Source organism: Rutilus rutilus, assembly GCF_951802725.1.
Source record: "Rutilus rutilus genome assembly, chromosome: 1".
NCBI classification, from domain to species: domain Eukaryota; kingdom Metazoa; phylum Chordata; class Actinopteri; order Cypriniformes; family Leuciscidae; genus Rutilus; species Rutilus rutilus.
Genome location: NC_140209.1, coordinates 64,773,452 through 64,789,877, shown reverse-complemented (window position 1 = coordinate 64,789,877; position 16,426 = coordinate 64,773,452). Strand labels below are relative to the sequence as shown.

The 16,426-nt window shown below is 39.2% G+C and overlaps 1 protein-coding gene across 1 annotated transcript in view; it reads right to left on the bottom strand.

Annotated features, from left to right (window-relative positions):
* hid1a (HID1 domain containing a) overlaps window positions 1–16,426 on the bottom strand; it is a 30,803-nt gene that overhangs the window by 6,611 nt on the left and 7,766 nt on the right. The window contains exons 3-14 of the mRNA XM_084402228.1: window positions 15,535–15,705; window positions 14,490–14,612; window positions 9,528–9,634; window positions 8,808–8,924; window positions 7,703–7,898; window positions 7,512–7,568; window positions 7,285–7,425; window positions 6,475–6,565; window positions 5,403–5,554; window positions 4,942–5,020; window positions 3,275–3,439; window positions 1,838–2,065 (exon numbers count right to left, since the gene is read on the bottom strand). Coding sequence (XP_084258354.1) covers window positions 1,838–2,065; window positions 3,275–3,439; window positions 4,942–5,020; window positions 5,403–5,554; window positions 6,475–6,565; window positions 7,285–7,425; window positions 7,512–7,568; window positions 7,703–7,898; window positions 8,808–8,924; window positions 9,528–9,634; window positions 14,490–14,612; window positions 15,535–15,705 — 1,627 coding nt within the window. The remainder of the gene's footprint in view (window positions 1–1,837; window positions 2,066–3,274; window positions 3,440–4,941; window positions 5,021–5,402; window positions 5,555–6,474; window positions 6,566–7,284; window positions 7,426–7,511; window positions 7,569–7,702; window positions 7,899–8,807; window positions 8,925–9,527; window positions 9,635–14,489; window positions 14,613–15,534; window positions 15,706–16,426) is intronic.

Genomic DNA, 16,426 nt, shown 5'->3' with positions numbered 1-16,426 from the left:
CCGCGAAAACGGCTAAAAACACTGTATTCTGCTGCCAGGCCAGTAGATGGCGATGAAACACCATAGACTGAACACGTAATACGCATGTGCATGACGTCATTGTCTTCAGAGATTCACGTTTTTGTTGTTAAACAGAAACCGTTTTCAAAAACTTGCACTTTGAAACCCGTTTTCAAAAGTTTGCGTTTTCAGGCGCCCAAAACGCCGTTGTCGTGTAAATTAACAGCCAAAACGCATAAAAAGTTGTATGTTTTTCGTTGAAAATGGTCTCTACGTGTAAACAGCGTAAATCTCTGAAGACGATGACGTCATGCACATGCGTATTACGTGTTCAGTCTATAGTGTTTCATCGCCATCTACTGGCCTGGCAGCAGAATACAGCGTTTTTAGCCGTTTTCGTGGATCCGTGTGAATGGGGATCGTTTTGACAATGATGTCGTCTGTACGCGGAAAATGTTTTAAGCATATCTTTGTCGTGTAAACGCACCCTTAAAAGTAATGCGTTACATTCCTTAAAGTAACTAATTGTGTTACTTTTTACGGAAAGTAATGTGTTGCATTACATTTGCGTTACTTGTTCTCACCTGGGCTGGGCCTGCTGGGTTTTTAATGACAAAAAAAGTTATATTTTTGGCAAATGTAAAGGCCCTTTCACACCAAAAGTGAAATGAATAAGCCTCAGGCTGAAGGAAATGCAAATTCACTCCTGTACAGTAGAGGGCGCCGATCAAACAAACCTTTCAGATGTGCTGCCATTCTGAACCACAGAAGAACAAAATCAAACACAGATGTGATATTTAACTTAAGTCATTTTTGTTTATCAGTATGGTCGAATTAGATCATCGCAGGAAAGACATTGGTTAATAAAGTGAGATTAAATACATGAAGTATATTTGTGTTATTTAACACATTTAATTACTGCAGGTTTGTGTAATATTCTGATTTAGCATTTCACTGTTTTTATTCATTTTGAGGAATACTGACTCTGTTTTTTGTGCAAGTGAGATGAGTAAATGCATGCGCACATTTAGTCTAGATCTACAGTAACCGTCAAGTTCACACACAGCGCCTCTGCACTTACTCACGATTTCTCTCATCATGGGGACTGAAGAAGATGTGTCAATCAAATCAAATTTGGGGAAACAAAGTTACTTATTTGAAAAAGTAACAGAGATTTTGCTGTACAATTTAAAAGTAATGCATTACTAGTTACCTGAAAAAAGTAATCTGATTACGCAACTGTACTGGTTACTCCCAACACTGGCTAATAATACTATATAATGTACAGTCAAACCAAAAAATATTCAGACACCAGATATAATTTGTGAAATTTTTTCACTAGTGTGTGCAGGACTCTATAGTTCATTTATGTAAGTGAGGATCGCAAAATAAAGTAAACTGTGACATATTATACCCAAAAACTCTTCATTCAGTGACTACCAGTAATTTTGATACAAAATTTGGGACCAAAAATGATTCAGACACTTTGACCTGATCATGTTTTGCTGAAGTGTTTTTTCTTTAATTGCTAATTTCGACCTTTTTACACACAGACTGAACAAAATGAAGCATTGCTTGGTAACTGGTTGATCTAAACTGGTATTATCTAATTGTGTAGTTAAATTTAACAGCTGACAGATATTCAACATAATTCATCTGTGAGACAGTCTAACAGAAGGACGGACAAAACCAGTGAAATATCAACTGATTCTGAGTCATATTTTAGTACCATTTTCTAAACTATAGCGAGTAAACCATGATAATGTGAGAAATGTGTCTGAATACATGCTGGTTTGACTGTATATGATCCAGTAAACACAGCAATAAGCAGATCTACCTGGTATGGCCACGAGACTGGCCTTCAGTGTCCCGGGTTCAGCGGGAACAGCCGGTCTCGATCCCTCCATGGACACGGTCTCCTGGGAGCTGGTCCGGGATATAGCGTTCGGAGATTTCCTCTTCCTCTGCAAGGCCTTCTGGATGGTGGCGGGGTCGGAGGGCAGGTTGGCCAGCTGGTGGAAGACGTTGCGTTTCCGAATGATGGCGTACACCAAATTACAGTTACCTGATCAAAACAGCATCAGAGTTGGGGTCAGGGGTCAGTGGAAATCAATGGGGGCTTGGGGCAAAAATGCCACCAAAATGATCAAAAACGGCCATAAAAAAGATAAGGGGGCAAAAAATTCCCCTGCACAATTAAACTAAATCTATGACTGTCTCGATTAACGTGAAATGTGAAAATGAATGAAAAGTGTCGATGGCCAATCGGAGGCGTTTAGTTTAGCCTCAGCTGAAAAAGCCGGAGTTTGTTTCAATAAAGCGGCAACTTTCCTGTCTCTCTCTCTTGAATCCAACGCTGCAATTCATCGACTGGCCACTAGAGACAGGCTGCAGAAGAGAGTCAATCCCATAGACCCCCATGTTAAAATGCCCAACTTTACAGCAGAAAAAAACATGTTTACAGCCTGGTGCAAAAAGTGCTTTTGGTCTATAAAGCTAATTTTGCCCTTCATGACGACTGTGAGGGGGGTGAATTTTTTTATAACTCATCTGTTTAAATTATATTAAGCCTTAAAGTTGTGGCGTGGCCACTTGAGTGACAGGTGGATTGCAGCTAATGTCACTACTAGCCGTTTGTCTGCTGTCTGTTAGCGTCACGTCACCTCAGCTAATCCGCCTCTTCGCACATTTTCGGTTATCCAAGATGGCGACGAACAGCTCCGCCCACTTTGGGCTTAAAAAATGCTCTTCAGAAACATACGGGTGACGTCACGGACACTTTTACTGGCTGAATTCTTTCATCATAAACAATAAAGTGCGGATATGACGCAAGTAAGAGATTCATTTGACAGTTTTGACAGCTTTAGTGAGTTTAACCAGAGTTTTTGCAAGAGTGCAGAACTCACGCTAGACTGAATTCACGGAGCGCTTCAGTGAAGGGGAACGCTGTCGGCTTGCTTTATGCGTATAATTTATAAAACTTCAGACAGACTACTAACTATAAGTAACCTTGCGACTACATGTCAACTAACTCTCATTAATTTGCAACTACATGTCAGCTAACTCTAGATTATAAGTAGACTGTTAGGTTAACAAATTTCTGACCCTGGTCATCTTTATGTAACATTTTAGTAGAAGTAAGACCACAGTTTGACCAAGAGTTTCCACATGGACATCTATTAACAGAGTTGGCAGAACAGTAAGAGAACATCTAAAAGCCTCCTTTCAAAATTAGACCTGATCTGGCAGAGATGAACGAGAGTGTGGATCTCACCGTCAAACTGGTACTGAATGATGTTATTGAAGGCCTCCAGCAGAAAGAAGGACAGATGGTGGTTCTGAGGAGCAGAGAACAGGAACCAGTTGGTGGAGAACGCCTCCAGGAGATGCAGGAGCTTGTTGGCCGCAACCATGGAGAGACTCTTCAGGTACGGAGACACTAAACAACGACACGTTATGTCATGTGACAGAGACCTCAAAGAACACAACACTTGAATGACACGCAGCAAACTACACACCCTCATCCTTCCCTCGGGTCATTTTGACCCGAAATTCATTTCTTAAATTTTTCAAAAATGTAGTGTTCATCAGAGGGGTCCAAGACCCTACAATTTTTGTCGCACTTGAACCACGAATAAAAAATACAAAAAATAAAATAAAAAAAGTAATGGATTCGAAGAGTTTTGTGGTTGAAAATGTAAGAAAGTAACAAATCCTTCCCTCACTGGTCAATTTGACCCCCTTAGGAATGAATGAATGGGATGCGAAGAATGCTTCAGTACACACAGAAAAACCTAAAAATGCTCTTAATAGAGTGCTATAAAATAATTAAGAAAAAAGATTTCTTAATAAAAATGCTATAAAAAGATTTTATAATGTCTACATGTGTTTCTGAATGCATCTGAAGGAAAACTGACTTTAGGACCCAGAGGAACAGCTCATTTGCTTCATATAGAGCTATAAGGTCATCTAGAGTCATGAAATATCATGTTATATTATTATTTTTGTTAATTATTATTTTGTTATATTATTATAAGAGGTTTTGCAAGATATTTTGAGCTGAATTAAAAGGGTTATGCATGTTATGCAATTGTGAGTTATTTTGAATTTAAGTTGAAAGAATGTGAGGAATGTGCTTTACAAATTTTTTTGAATTACTATTTATTTATTATTTATTGATCAAATTTAGTCAGGTAAAAAAAAAAAAAAAAAAAAAAATATATATATATATATATATATATATATATATATATATATATATATATATATATAACAAATAATAATGAAAATCGCATTAAAAATGTATAAGCTTATAAAAAAAAAAGTATAAATAAAATAAGCTTTCTGAAAAAAAAAAAAGAAAGAAAAATTACGTTTAATTTTAGGGCTTCGGGTCATTTTGACCCGTGAGGGAAAGATGTGTTACAAAGTGCGAGAGAAGGATGAAGGATTAGCCTCACTCTAAGTAGAGTCATGAAATATCATGTTATATTATTATTTTTCCACAAGAGGTCGGCAAAGACACCCAATGTAAGATATTTTGAGCTGAATTAAAAGGTTTATGCATGAAATTTGTTATTTTGAAGAAATGTGAGGAATGTGCTTAAATTACTATTATTTATTGATCAAATCTAGTCATTTAAAGGTAAATAAAAGAAGAAAAAAATTGCATTAAAAAATATTATCAAAATTAAATTAAATAAGCTTTCTGAAGTTTCATTTTAGGGCTTTGGGTCATTTTGACCCGCGAGGGAAAGATGTGCCACAAAGTGCGAGGGAAGGATGAAGGTTTAGCCTCGCTCTAAGTGGAATAAATCATTTAGTCTCTCAGTCAGCACATGAAAGAAAAAACTGTCACCTCCAGTTTTCTGTGACATAACAGATGATGAAATCTGAATCCAGGTAAAGCCCTGTGCAAACGCAGATACTGTCATTACTCACCGTTCACCACAATAGTGAGCAGGCAGTCATAGAGCGGCTGTAAGCGCTGATGGCCGCTGGTTATTATCTTGTGGAAAACCTGCAGACATAAGCAGTTTAAGAGATTAAAACACCTCATATGATTCTATTCAAACCAGACGCAAAACCAACATATTAATAAACCTTTTGTGTGAATTGAAAGAAAGACTATTATATTCAAACGCTCATATCTATAGACTGAACACGTAATACACATGTCAGCATTCTCACAGGTTCGCCTTTTTGAAGTTTGCGCGGAGATGATAAAGTTTTTTTTTTTTTATGTTCAACGCTTGCACATGCTTGCACACTGTTTCAAAGTTAGCGTTCTCGAGCCCCAAACACCGTTGTTGGGCGAATGAACGGCCAGAACACATTAAAAGGGTTATTAAGGGTTTTCTGTCATAACAGTGTTGTGTAAAGTTAATAACTAATGATCTCACCACTATGAGCAGGTCGGCGTGTGTGCCGGTGAACACTGGGATGTCCATGGGGACGTGAAGCGAGTACGGTTTGTTCAGACGCACACCGAAGTTCCTCTCTCCGCTCAGCAGAAGCAGAATGAAGACGCCGATGTGCATGAGCCCGACCCGTGCTGAAGATCAACACACACACACACTCACAACATCACGAGACGAGCGTGACAACAGTCGTCTACATACAGACCGTAACAGGTACAGGAACAGTTTAAATCCAAGGACAGAGAAGGTGAAAACTCTCATTAAAACTAGTGGACTTTAATAATAATAACTGTTTCTTGAGCATCAAATCATCATATTAGAATGATTTCTGAAGGATCATGTGACACTGAAGACTGGAGTAATGATGCTGAAAATACATCTTTGATCACAGGAATAAATTACACTTTACTGTATTATTCACATAGAAAACAGCTGTTTTAATTTGTCATAATATTTCACAATATTACAGTTTTTACTGTATATTTGAATAAAAGACCCAATTAAATCTGCATATCATATAAAGCAGTCGTGTCTCTTCAGAAGACTTGGATTAAATCCACTTTTACGATGTCATTTTATACTTTTTAATGTGTGAATGTTTGGACCTACAATGGATGAGCAAGAAGAAGAATGAGAGAATATTAAAAACATCTTCATTTGTGACCCTGGACCACAAAACCTCGGTCACATGGGTCACAATTTTGAAATTGAGATTCATGCATCACATGCTGAATAAATAAGCTTTTCATTGATGTGTGGTTTGTTATGATAGGACAATATTTGGCCGAGATACAACTATTATGAAAATCTGGAATCTGAGGGTGCAAAAAAATCTAAACATTGAGAAAATCTCCTTTAAAGTTGTTCATTTATGTTGGCGATTGTGCTGCATTCACTCATGAATACATGTTTCATATATTTACGGTAGGAAATTTACTAAATTTCTTCATGGAACATGATCTTTACTGAATATCCTCATGATTTTTGTCATAAAAGAAAAATCGATAATTTTGACCCGTACAATGTATTGTTGGCTATTGCCACAAGCACTTACACTGGTCGGCTCGGGCGTCGTTCAGGTAGAACAGGATCGGCACTAATATGTCCAACACATCGCTGCTCTTCAGCACGAAGAACAGGAATTTCTGAAACAGAAAACGCAGGGATTACGTGCGATGTTTCGGATCTGGACTGTTATTAAAGGAGTGGCTGATTATGATTTCACTTTTCTAACTTTAGTTAGTGTGTAATGTTGCTGTTTGAGCATAAACAACATCTGCAAAGTTACAGCGCTCAAAGTTCAAAGCAAAGGGAGATATTTGCTTTTACAGAAATTGCTTTTTAAGGACTACAACAAACGGCTGGTAGGGACTAAACCACATTCCTCCCGGGTCAGTGACATCACAAACCCTAAAATTTACATAAACCCCACCCCCAGAACACGATTTATAGATTATCAAGACAGAATATGCTAATCAATGACTAGATGATAACTACACATAAGCTACATAAATACATCAAATAACCATTCAGAAATGTCCTGTTGCTCTACATGTTGTCACTTCTTCTTGAGTCTCTCCATTGTCTGACTCCAGTTTGAACATAAAAGGCTAAATGTTTTTTAAATGTTCAGTGTGTCTGTGTGAGTGCAAGCTGTTGAAGCTCCGCCCCCTGTGCCGAGAGCAGCAGCTCATTTGCATTTAAAGGAACAGACACAAAAACTGTGTGTTTTAACATGCTATAAAAATATATGTGGGTTATTTTGAGCTAAAACTTCACACACACACTCTGGGGACATCAGAGACTTATTTTACATCTCGTGAAAGGGCATTATACCACCCCTTTAAAGCACCCGATCTCTTACTTTGTTGAAGTCGCAGAGCTTCCAGAAAAGCACCAGCAGTTCCTGGTGAAACTGGATCTTCTTGGTGGAGTTGGGCAGGTATGTCTGGGTGAGCGGGTTGGTCAGCAGGCGCGCCAAACCTTTCAGGACAAAGTCGTAATCCTGCAGACACGAGGAACAGCAGCTCACACACATCAACAGAACAATGCTGTGTATTATCTGGACGTATCGTAAGGGTTTCTCCGTACCTCCTCCCTGTGGATTCTGGACAGGTAATTGACGAACAGGTTATTCGGGCCGACGGACTACGAGCAGAGAGAAAAAGAGAAGGTGTAGCTCACATGATAATCAGCAGAACATTTCTGAACGTTAGTGTTTAATGTGACAAATGGATGTGTTGAGTGTGTGTCGTGTGCATTATGGGGTGTGTGTTGCTCACGTCCTGCTCCTCCATGCTGGCGGGGGAGGGGGGGCGGCCCTCGTGCTCCAGGCTCACAATGAGGATCTGCACCGCCTGCTCCACCAGCTGCTCCCGGTAGTCGGAGAACAGCAGGTGGTTGTAGGGGATCCCGTAGCCCACGGGGTCGTAAGCGCACACCACGTTCAGCAGAGAGGTGAAGAGAGGCAGAGCGTGCCTGAGAGAGAGAGAGAGAGAGGGAGAGAGAGAGATAGAGAGAGAGAGAGACATAAACTATAATGGAGACGCACCTCATTTATGATGGAGGATAAAAAAGCCACAGTGTCTTCTTTGATTGTAGCAACTTCCATTTTTATTACTGATATTTTGCACCAATTTCCAGGAAGTGGCAGTTTTACTCTCTTGAACACATCGGATGGAAACAACGCTTTATTCGCAAATGTTTTATGCGATATTCCAATATTGCACATACGTTAAATCAGCAACTTCGGATGGAAATATAGCTATTGATATAAGGGGCCAGATTTGTGTCAGCACAAACCCTCTTTACTAAAGATTTACTAAAGACACGCAGTGAAAAATTAGCGATGAAACAGTTATTTTTTGCAGCTGCGGTAGTCAATTTACTGGCATTTGCGTCCATTATTTAACACTGAAAAAGCCATCTTGCCCTTGACCTGCTACGCTAATTTGCCCTGATCTGGTTGCGTCTGTGTTTTTAGCCATTTCATTACATGAACGCTGACGTGTTCACAGCGTATGATACCGTTTGAAGTGGAGTAAATACGTTTAACAATGAAACATTTATGCTGAGCAAAACTTTAATACCTACCTTGACATCACACCCATTTCATTCTACTTGGTGTGATTTCTAAAGACTAGTCACAATAAGAGCATCCAACTCTGGCCCTTAAGGTCCTCTTTCTTGCAGAGTTTAACACCAACCTTGATCAAACTCACCTGGCCTGGTTTCTTACAAGCCCAGATCAAACGAACCCACGATGAAGCTTACATGCAGTTTAACGCTTAGGACTGGAGGCTTGACTAAGCAAACACACTGGTAGGTCTGCAGGTGTTTGACTGGGGAGTGTTGTGTTTGTCTTGTGTGTGTCCCGTGGAGCCTGACCTGTTCTCCGCAGAGCAGAAGAAGGAGACCCAGGGGTTGAGGAGACTGTTCTCTGCTGTCGGTGGCAGGTACATGGCCTCTGAGAAGCAGGTGAGCAGCAACCTCAGCAGCTCAGACCTACACACACACACACACACACACACACTGGCTTTCAGTTCAATAAAATAAAAAACTACATTCAACTAAGGTGGGCATGCTGTGAACTTTCTACTGTAACTTACAGATTTCGGCCAAAAAAACACAACACAGGAGTGAGAGGGAATGGGAGTCATTCTTCTGGGATTGGGACGGGATTTTCCCCCAGCTTTTTCCTGGGATTTCATTGGGATCGGACCGGATTTTTTTTTTTTGTGGGAGTGGAATGGGAGAGGTTTGAAAATCCACTCCTGTGTGACCCTCTAACACACACACACACGCTGTAATACCAGTGTACTACCCATGTCATTATACAAATTTCGGTCCTCATAAATCACAAAAAAAAACACACACACACACACACTCACTCACACACACACACACACACACACACACACACACACACAGAGTATGTAGACTAATCTGATCATCCGTTTCAGTGGAAAAACAGGTCCGGGCTTTTAGCCGTCTTGTGTGGTTACTGATTAAAAGGAAACTCAAACACACACACACACACACACACACACACACACACACACACACACACACACGTGTGGGCCTGGGAAAGGACTCACTCACTCTCACCTGTTGAGGTCGTGGATGTAGTTGAGCGGGGGGGACTGAGCGAAGCCCACGCCGGCCTCCCAGATGTACTCGCAGCTGTCCAGCGCCTGCATGTCCTCCACCGACTCCTGTGCGCGACACAAGAGCAGTCCGACACTGAGTTTAGTGTAGATCACACACCGACTGACGACAGTCAACTACTGCCGTTTCATTACATCACTGACATATTCACACACAGGGTTCACACTCTTTATCAGAGATCATTTTCCAGGACTTTTCAAATCTCATGAGTCTTAAAAAAACTTCAAAAGTCTTAAAAAAAACATGCAATCTATGGCTAAGACTTAACTTTAAAATCTGACATATAATACACACACACACCGAACCTCTGAAGTTAAACTCTTCACTTTATTATAATGAACACGTTATGCCGACTGCCTAAGCCCTTCTCGTTAAGCTTTCCCTTCCCTCTTCCCCCAACTGCAGTCTCCATAAATAAAGGCATTATTAAAAAAATTGTCTGCAAAAAGCATCTGTCGTTTCGACCAGTTCCTTAATGATCAAGAACATTTAAAAAATAATTATCATGGTTTTTCCAGGACTATTTATGTTTTCTCTCATTTTCCATGTGTTTTCCAGGACTGGATAATTGGTCATTAGTATTCCGGGTTTTCCAGGACGCGTGGGAACCCTGTCACACCGCATGACAGCGTTTGAACTGGAGTAAATAAGTTTAACACTGAAACATTTCTAAAGACTGGTCGCACCCTCACACAACGATCCCCTAGACCTGGGGTTTTCAAGCTTGGCCTCTGAAGTCTACTTTCTGGCCGAGTTTAGCTCCAGCCTTGATCAAACTCGCCTACTTGTGTCTTTCTGGTCATCCTGGAGACCTTGATTAACTTGTTCAAGTGTATTGATCAGGGCTGGAGCTAAACTCTGCAAGAAAAGTGGACCTTTTAAGGGCCAGAGTGGAGAGACACTTGATTATTGGTCAATGCTAAAGACTGGATAAATGATAAAGACCAGAGCTGGTCTCAAGCCCTTCACTAAACACTTGAGAAATATATATTTAGGCCTAAATTTAAGATTTATGTATTAGAATTGTGCATCAAATTTCCATCCATTTGGATTACATTCGGATAAGGAAAACTAATAAACTTAATGCGATGCTTAATGTCAGTCATACATAAATGAAAAAGGTAAAATACTTTTAAAGTCCCTCTGTGGTGTAAAATCCAGCTTTTAATGTTGTTTATGTGTCTATGTGGTGTTTTTAATGTGCTTTAAGACAAACCATGTGTAAATTCATAAGTCGACACCATTGCTGAGTAGTTTCTCCTTAAAACTGCAGTGAACCAAAGACAGTCTCAAAAACACGCTTTGAAATCGCTGGTGTTTCTGACGTCACAAAATACCTTGTAACGAATTAGATTAATGCGTGATCGTCAACCAGTGGATCTCTGAGCTGAGTGAGTGAGTGGAGGCGGGGCTCATTTGCATATTCATAGAACCACGCATACTAAATGAGGCAAGGGTGTCGAGTTACATTCAAGATATTTTAAGGCATGAAGAATTTTTTTCAAGGAAAAAACATTTAAATATGACATTTTGGTGATCAAAGATGAGTTTTAAGGGATAAAATTACTACATAACTAATAACTAAATAAACCAAGCAAAACACTCTGGCACGGGATGTGACAGGAGAAGAAAACAGAAGCAACACAAACCAAACTTGAAGACATCAGACAATAAATAAACTGAACCGAGGGTTTAAATACACAGAGACTGAACATGAGGGAACATAGGAGCCAATGAACCCGAAACACACAGGACATTTTACATTTTAAAAACTATTTTAAATGTATGCCTAAATAGTTTAGTTTAGGTGCTAAATAGGAAAATGATCTACTGCCAGCAGTCGATTTTGATATCTAATATTTTGATATTTGATATTCGATTTTGATATATTTAATATATATATTGATATATATTATGAACTGGCCAGAATTTTGAGACCACAATAGCCGTGAAGGACTGTAATGCTAAAGTACTGGGGAGCTAAACCTTTTAAAGGGGATGTCTGCTATTTCATGCATTCTGACTTATTTACACGGTTGAAGAGTTGGATTCTCAGGCTAAACATGAGCAAAGTTTAAAAAAAAACAGTTGGACGTTCGACAGAGTATTTCTGTGCCAAATACACTTCTTCAGGATTCGTATGAGTTTTGGAAAGTTTTTTCCGAGTATGGCCCTGTATGACGTCATAAAGTCAAATGGTATATATATTTTACATTCCTCGTATGGGCAGTTCTCCTGGAAGAGCGCATGAACACACATCAACCATGGCTGCGTTTCCCGAAAGCATCGTAAGCCTAAGTTGATCGTAGAGACCATTGGTGGATATTGTTTACGATGCTTTTGGGAAACACAGGGAAACGCCCATCAATGCGCTTCGTTTGTTGCTCGAGAAAGACTTCACGAAATCAACAATGTCACCAAAGACGTGTGTTTGGTAACACTTTACAATAAGGTTCATTAGTTAACTACCTTAATTAACATGAACTAAGAATGAACAATACTTCTTTAGCATTTATTAATCTCAGTTCATATTAATTTCAACATTTACTAATACTTCATTAAAATCAAAGGTTGTATTTGTTAGCATTAGTTAATGAACTAACATGAACAGCTGGATTTTTATGAACTAACATTAACAAAGATGAATAAATACTGTAACAAATGTATTGCTCATTGTTAGTTCATGTTAGTTAATGCATTAACAAATGTTAACTAATGAACCTTATTGTAAAGTGTTACTGTGTGTTTTTGGTTGTGAGGGAAAGATAATCTTGTTCAGCTTCCCAAAGAACCCAGCGTTAAGGGAACAGTTAGTTTTTTCCGGGACAGCAACAGCAAGTGTGTTTGTTTCATCCCGGCATTTCGGTGACGAATGTTTTATAAACAAGGCCCAGTACGACGCTGGATTTGCAGATTGTTTGAACTAGTGATGGGGACGAGACCGCCTATGCCGAGTCCGAGTCAAGACCGAGTCTTTGAAGGGTCGAGTCCGAGTCGAGACCGAGTCCGTTGGTTTTCAAATTCAGTCGAGTCCGAGTCAAGACCGAGTCTTTGAAGGGTCGAGTCCGAGTCGAGACCGAGTCCGTTGGTTAACATGGGAGGATTTGAACTTGAAACACGGAGTGTACTGACGCCGTGGTTAAAACAACATTGCTTATGTTTGTTCATGTTTATTTGAGGCTATAAATTAATTAGAAGATCGGTTCACGAGCAGCTTTAACTGATGCTCTACAGCGATCTGTCACGGCACATTAAAGAGCCACAAAACGGTATTTATTGTTTAAATTTCTTTTAAAAAATGACCAAATTTGAAAGGCGAGACTTTGTTTAATATGTTTAATATCAAAAGTAACCGAAAAGTAACCTGTTCTGTCCTGTCTGTCAGCGTGTTGTCAGTCTCCTCTCTGCTTCGCGATGTATTTTTCACTGCGTGAGAACATGGTGTGGCGTGAGAACGGATTGTCGGACATAGCGACAGTAACTAAGGGGGCGGGTCTTTGCGAACAGTCAATAAAAATTTTCTAGTGGTATGTATTCTAGTGGACTAGTGATGGGACGAGACCGCCTATGCCGAGTCCGAGTCAAGACCGAGTCTTTGAAGGGTCGAGTCCGAGTCAAGACCGAGTCTTTGTAAGAACAAGTCCGAGTCGAGTCCGAGAAAGCAGAAATCGGTCTCGAGACCGGACTCGAGTCCGAGACCGGACTCGAGTACTACATCACTAGTTTGAACTGAAACTGAAAGATGAAGGGGTCACAGTGATAAAATATCCCGGTCTTGAGTCTGAATTGCTGGCAGTGAGTAAAACTGCATCAAATGTCTGTGTTTTCTGGCAATCAAAGTGGGGGTGGTACAAATCTGGTAAGTACATTAATGTAAACAACACGAACGTTTAGAGACTCCAGGAGCTCGGCTGTTTCCAGACAGAAGCAGTACAGTACTGTCTTTTATAAATCTGATAAAACTAAAGACTCTTCCGAGATATGAAGGATGCAATACTGCTCTATAGGTACTCAAGATTACCATGAGATTGGCAGAAACTGTGTGTGTTATGTGCCCTTTAATGCGTTGTTAGTAATTAGCAGGATTTAAAAATATATCTGATGTTTAATATCGCAACCAGAAGAGCTGCTGCATTTTGAACTAGCTGTAGTTTGTTTATTAAGCGTGCAGGGCAACCACCCAGTAGAGCATTACAATAATCTAGCCTTGAGGTCATGAACGCATGAACTAATTGTTCTGCATTTTTCATTGAAAGCTTATGTCGTAATTTAGATATATTTTTAAGATGGAAAAAAGTTTTTTGTCCAATAATTAGAATCTCTGTTTTTTCAGAATTTAGTAGAAGAAAATTACTAGTCATCCAATATATCAGCTATGCATTCTGTTAATTTAGTGAATTGATAAGTTTCGTTAGGTTGTGAAGAAATATAGAGCTGAGTATCATCGGCATAACAGTGAAAGCTAATTCCATGTTTCCTAATGATATCTCCTAATGGCAACATGTACAGAGTGAACAGCAGCGGTCCTAGTACTGAGCCCTGTGGTACGCCATACTGAACTTGTGATCGATGAGACATCTCTTCATTTACTGCTACAAACTGATAACGGTCAGATAAGTATGATTTAAACCATGCTAATGCAATTCCACTAATGCCAACATCATTTCCGAGTCTATTTAAAAGAATGTTGTGGTCAGTAGTATCAAATGCAGCACTAAGATCGAGTAACACTAATAGAGAGATACAACCACGATCGGATGATAAGAGCAAATCATTTGTGTAACTCTAATGAGAGCAGTCTAAGTACTATGGTACGGTCTAAATCCTGACTGGAAATCCTCACTGTCTGAAAACACAACTTGTACAGATGATGAGCTACAAATCTAACAGTGTTGAACTCACAGGTCTTCCTCTCTTGTGGCTTTGAACGGTGAATTCTGGACAGAAAAGCAAGTCAGCAAGAGCCAGTAGGAGAGACTCGGCCAGCGGACGCGCCCCTTCATCCTCATCCTCCATATCATCCATCTATCCAGAGAAGAAAAAAATAATACTGTACTTCAACTGGTTTACTTATCACTTATAGTGCATTTGTGCTTTTACCTATAATCTATGACTATAATGTATCCATTTACTATAATGTATCTGTTTATAACAGCCCCTTTGGTCATAATATTTTAAATCTGATGTGTAAAATAGGTTGAAATTGATTCTTAGGAAGTCGGATTTCTCCTAGAGCAAATAACCAACCACAACTAAGACTAGGGATGCACGATATATCGGTCGCCATATCGGTATCGGCCGATATATGTTCATTTGTAATGTTATCGTTATCGGCCTGATAAGAAAATTTGTCCCATATATTAAAGCCGATAAATAATGTATTATTTCCTTCAGCTGAGACTCTTCAGACGCACACTGTTCAACATGATGGTTTTGAATTGCTTGAAATATGATTGAAATCTCTTCAAAAAGGGAAAATATAGGCAAGGTAAGTGCACAACACAAGTCTGTCATATCGGCTACATAAAATTATCATGAGAACATTATTATAATTGTGTGTTTGGGACATGGATTTTAATGGTGAGACTTTTGTTTTTGTAATCAGGCTCTCAAAAATTATACAAAAACTTGGATTTAGATTTATCGGCCAATATATCGGTTATTGGCTTTCAAATATAAAGAATTATCGGTTATCGGTATCGGCCAAAATGTTCATATTGGTGCATCCCTAAACTAAGACCCAATGAAAGTGCATAAATGTGCTTGTGTGAATGTACTGTATGCTGAGGGACGTTCATTTGAGAGCGTTTCATAATCCTACACTGCTATTTCTGAATGCACTTAACTACAGGTGTGAAGTTACATGGATGAATATCGGGTTCTGTGGTTGCTGATAGCACTAAAAGGTTATTATTCAGATCCTCATCGTCATCGTTGTCCTCCTCACCCCCGCTCTGCCGGCGCCAGGGATGGTGGACCAGAAGAAGCCTCTCCAGTCCTGGTCCTCAAAGATGTAGGGCAGGATTCGAGTGAGCATTCGACTGCAGTTCAGCACCATCTGCTTCTCCTTCTCCGTGGGACAACCGGACTCGGCGCCCTGAACCAGCTTCTCCACCGCCTGCGACCACACACACACACACACACACTCTCATGTCAGAATATATAGAAAGCTAGTATGACCCACTACACCCACACATACACACACACTGAGGTGCCTGTGGACTCATGCACTTTCTATAAAGCTGCTTTGAAATGATGTGTATTGTGAAAAGCGCTATACAAATAAACGTGAATTGAATTGAATTGAATTGAATTGGTAGTTTTAAGCCCTATTCGGACAGGACTAGCTAAAAATGCATTAATTTAAACAATGTAATAATTTAAGGCAGATACAATGAGCTCATTGAAGTAATGAATACTTGTTTGTTAACAAATGATTATGACATTTAGAAAATGTCACTGTATTAAATAACTAAACATCAAAGCAATAAAGTGTTCTTTAGTTTTATTAATATTTTATTTGCATATTTTTAGCTTTTATGTTTATTTTATTTAAGTTTTTAGTGATTTCATTATGTGCTTTTATGTGTCATTTTATCTTATTAGTTATCTTGCTATTTAGGTTTAATTTGTTTGTATTTATTTCCAGTTAATAATTGTAGTGCTTTAGCTCAAACTTGTTTCAGTTTATTACAAAGGTAATATTTCTAATTTTCATTTAGTTTAAGTTTTTCAACTAATATTTATATTTTATTTTATTTTAGCGTTATTTTAGTTAACACATATGTTTTTAATAGTTTTAGCTAATAATAGCCCTGAATCAATATCTTCCAAAAGAA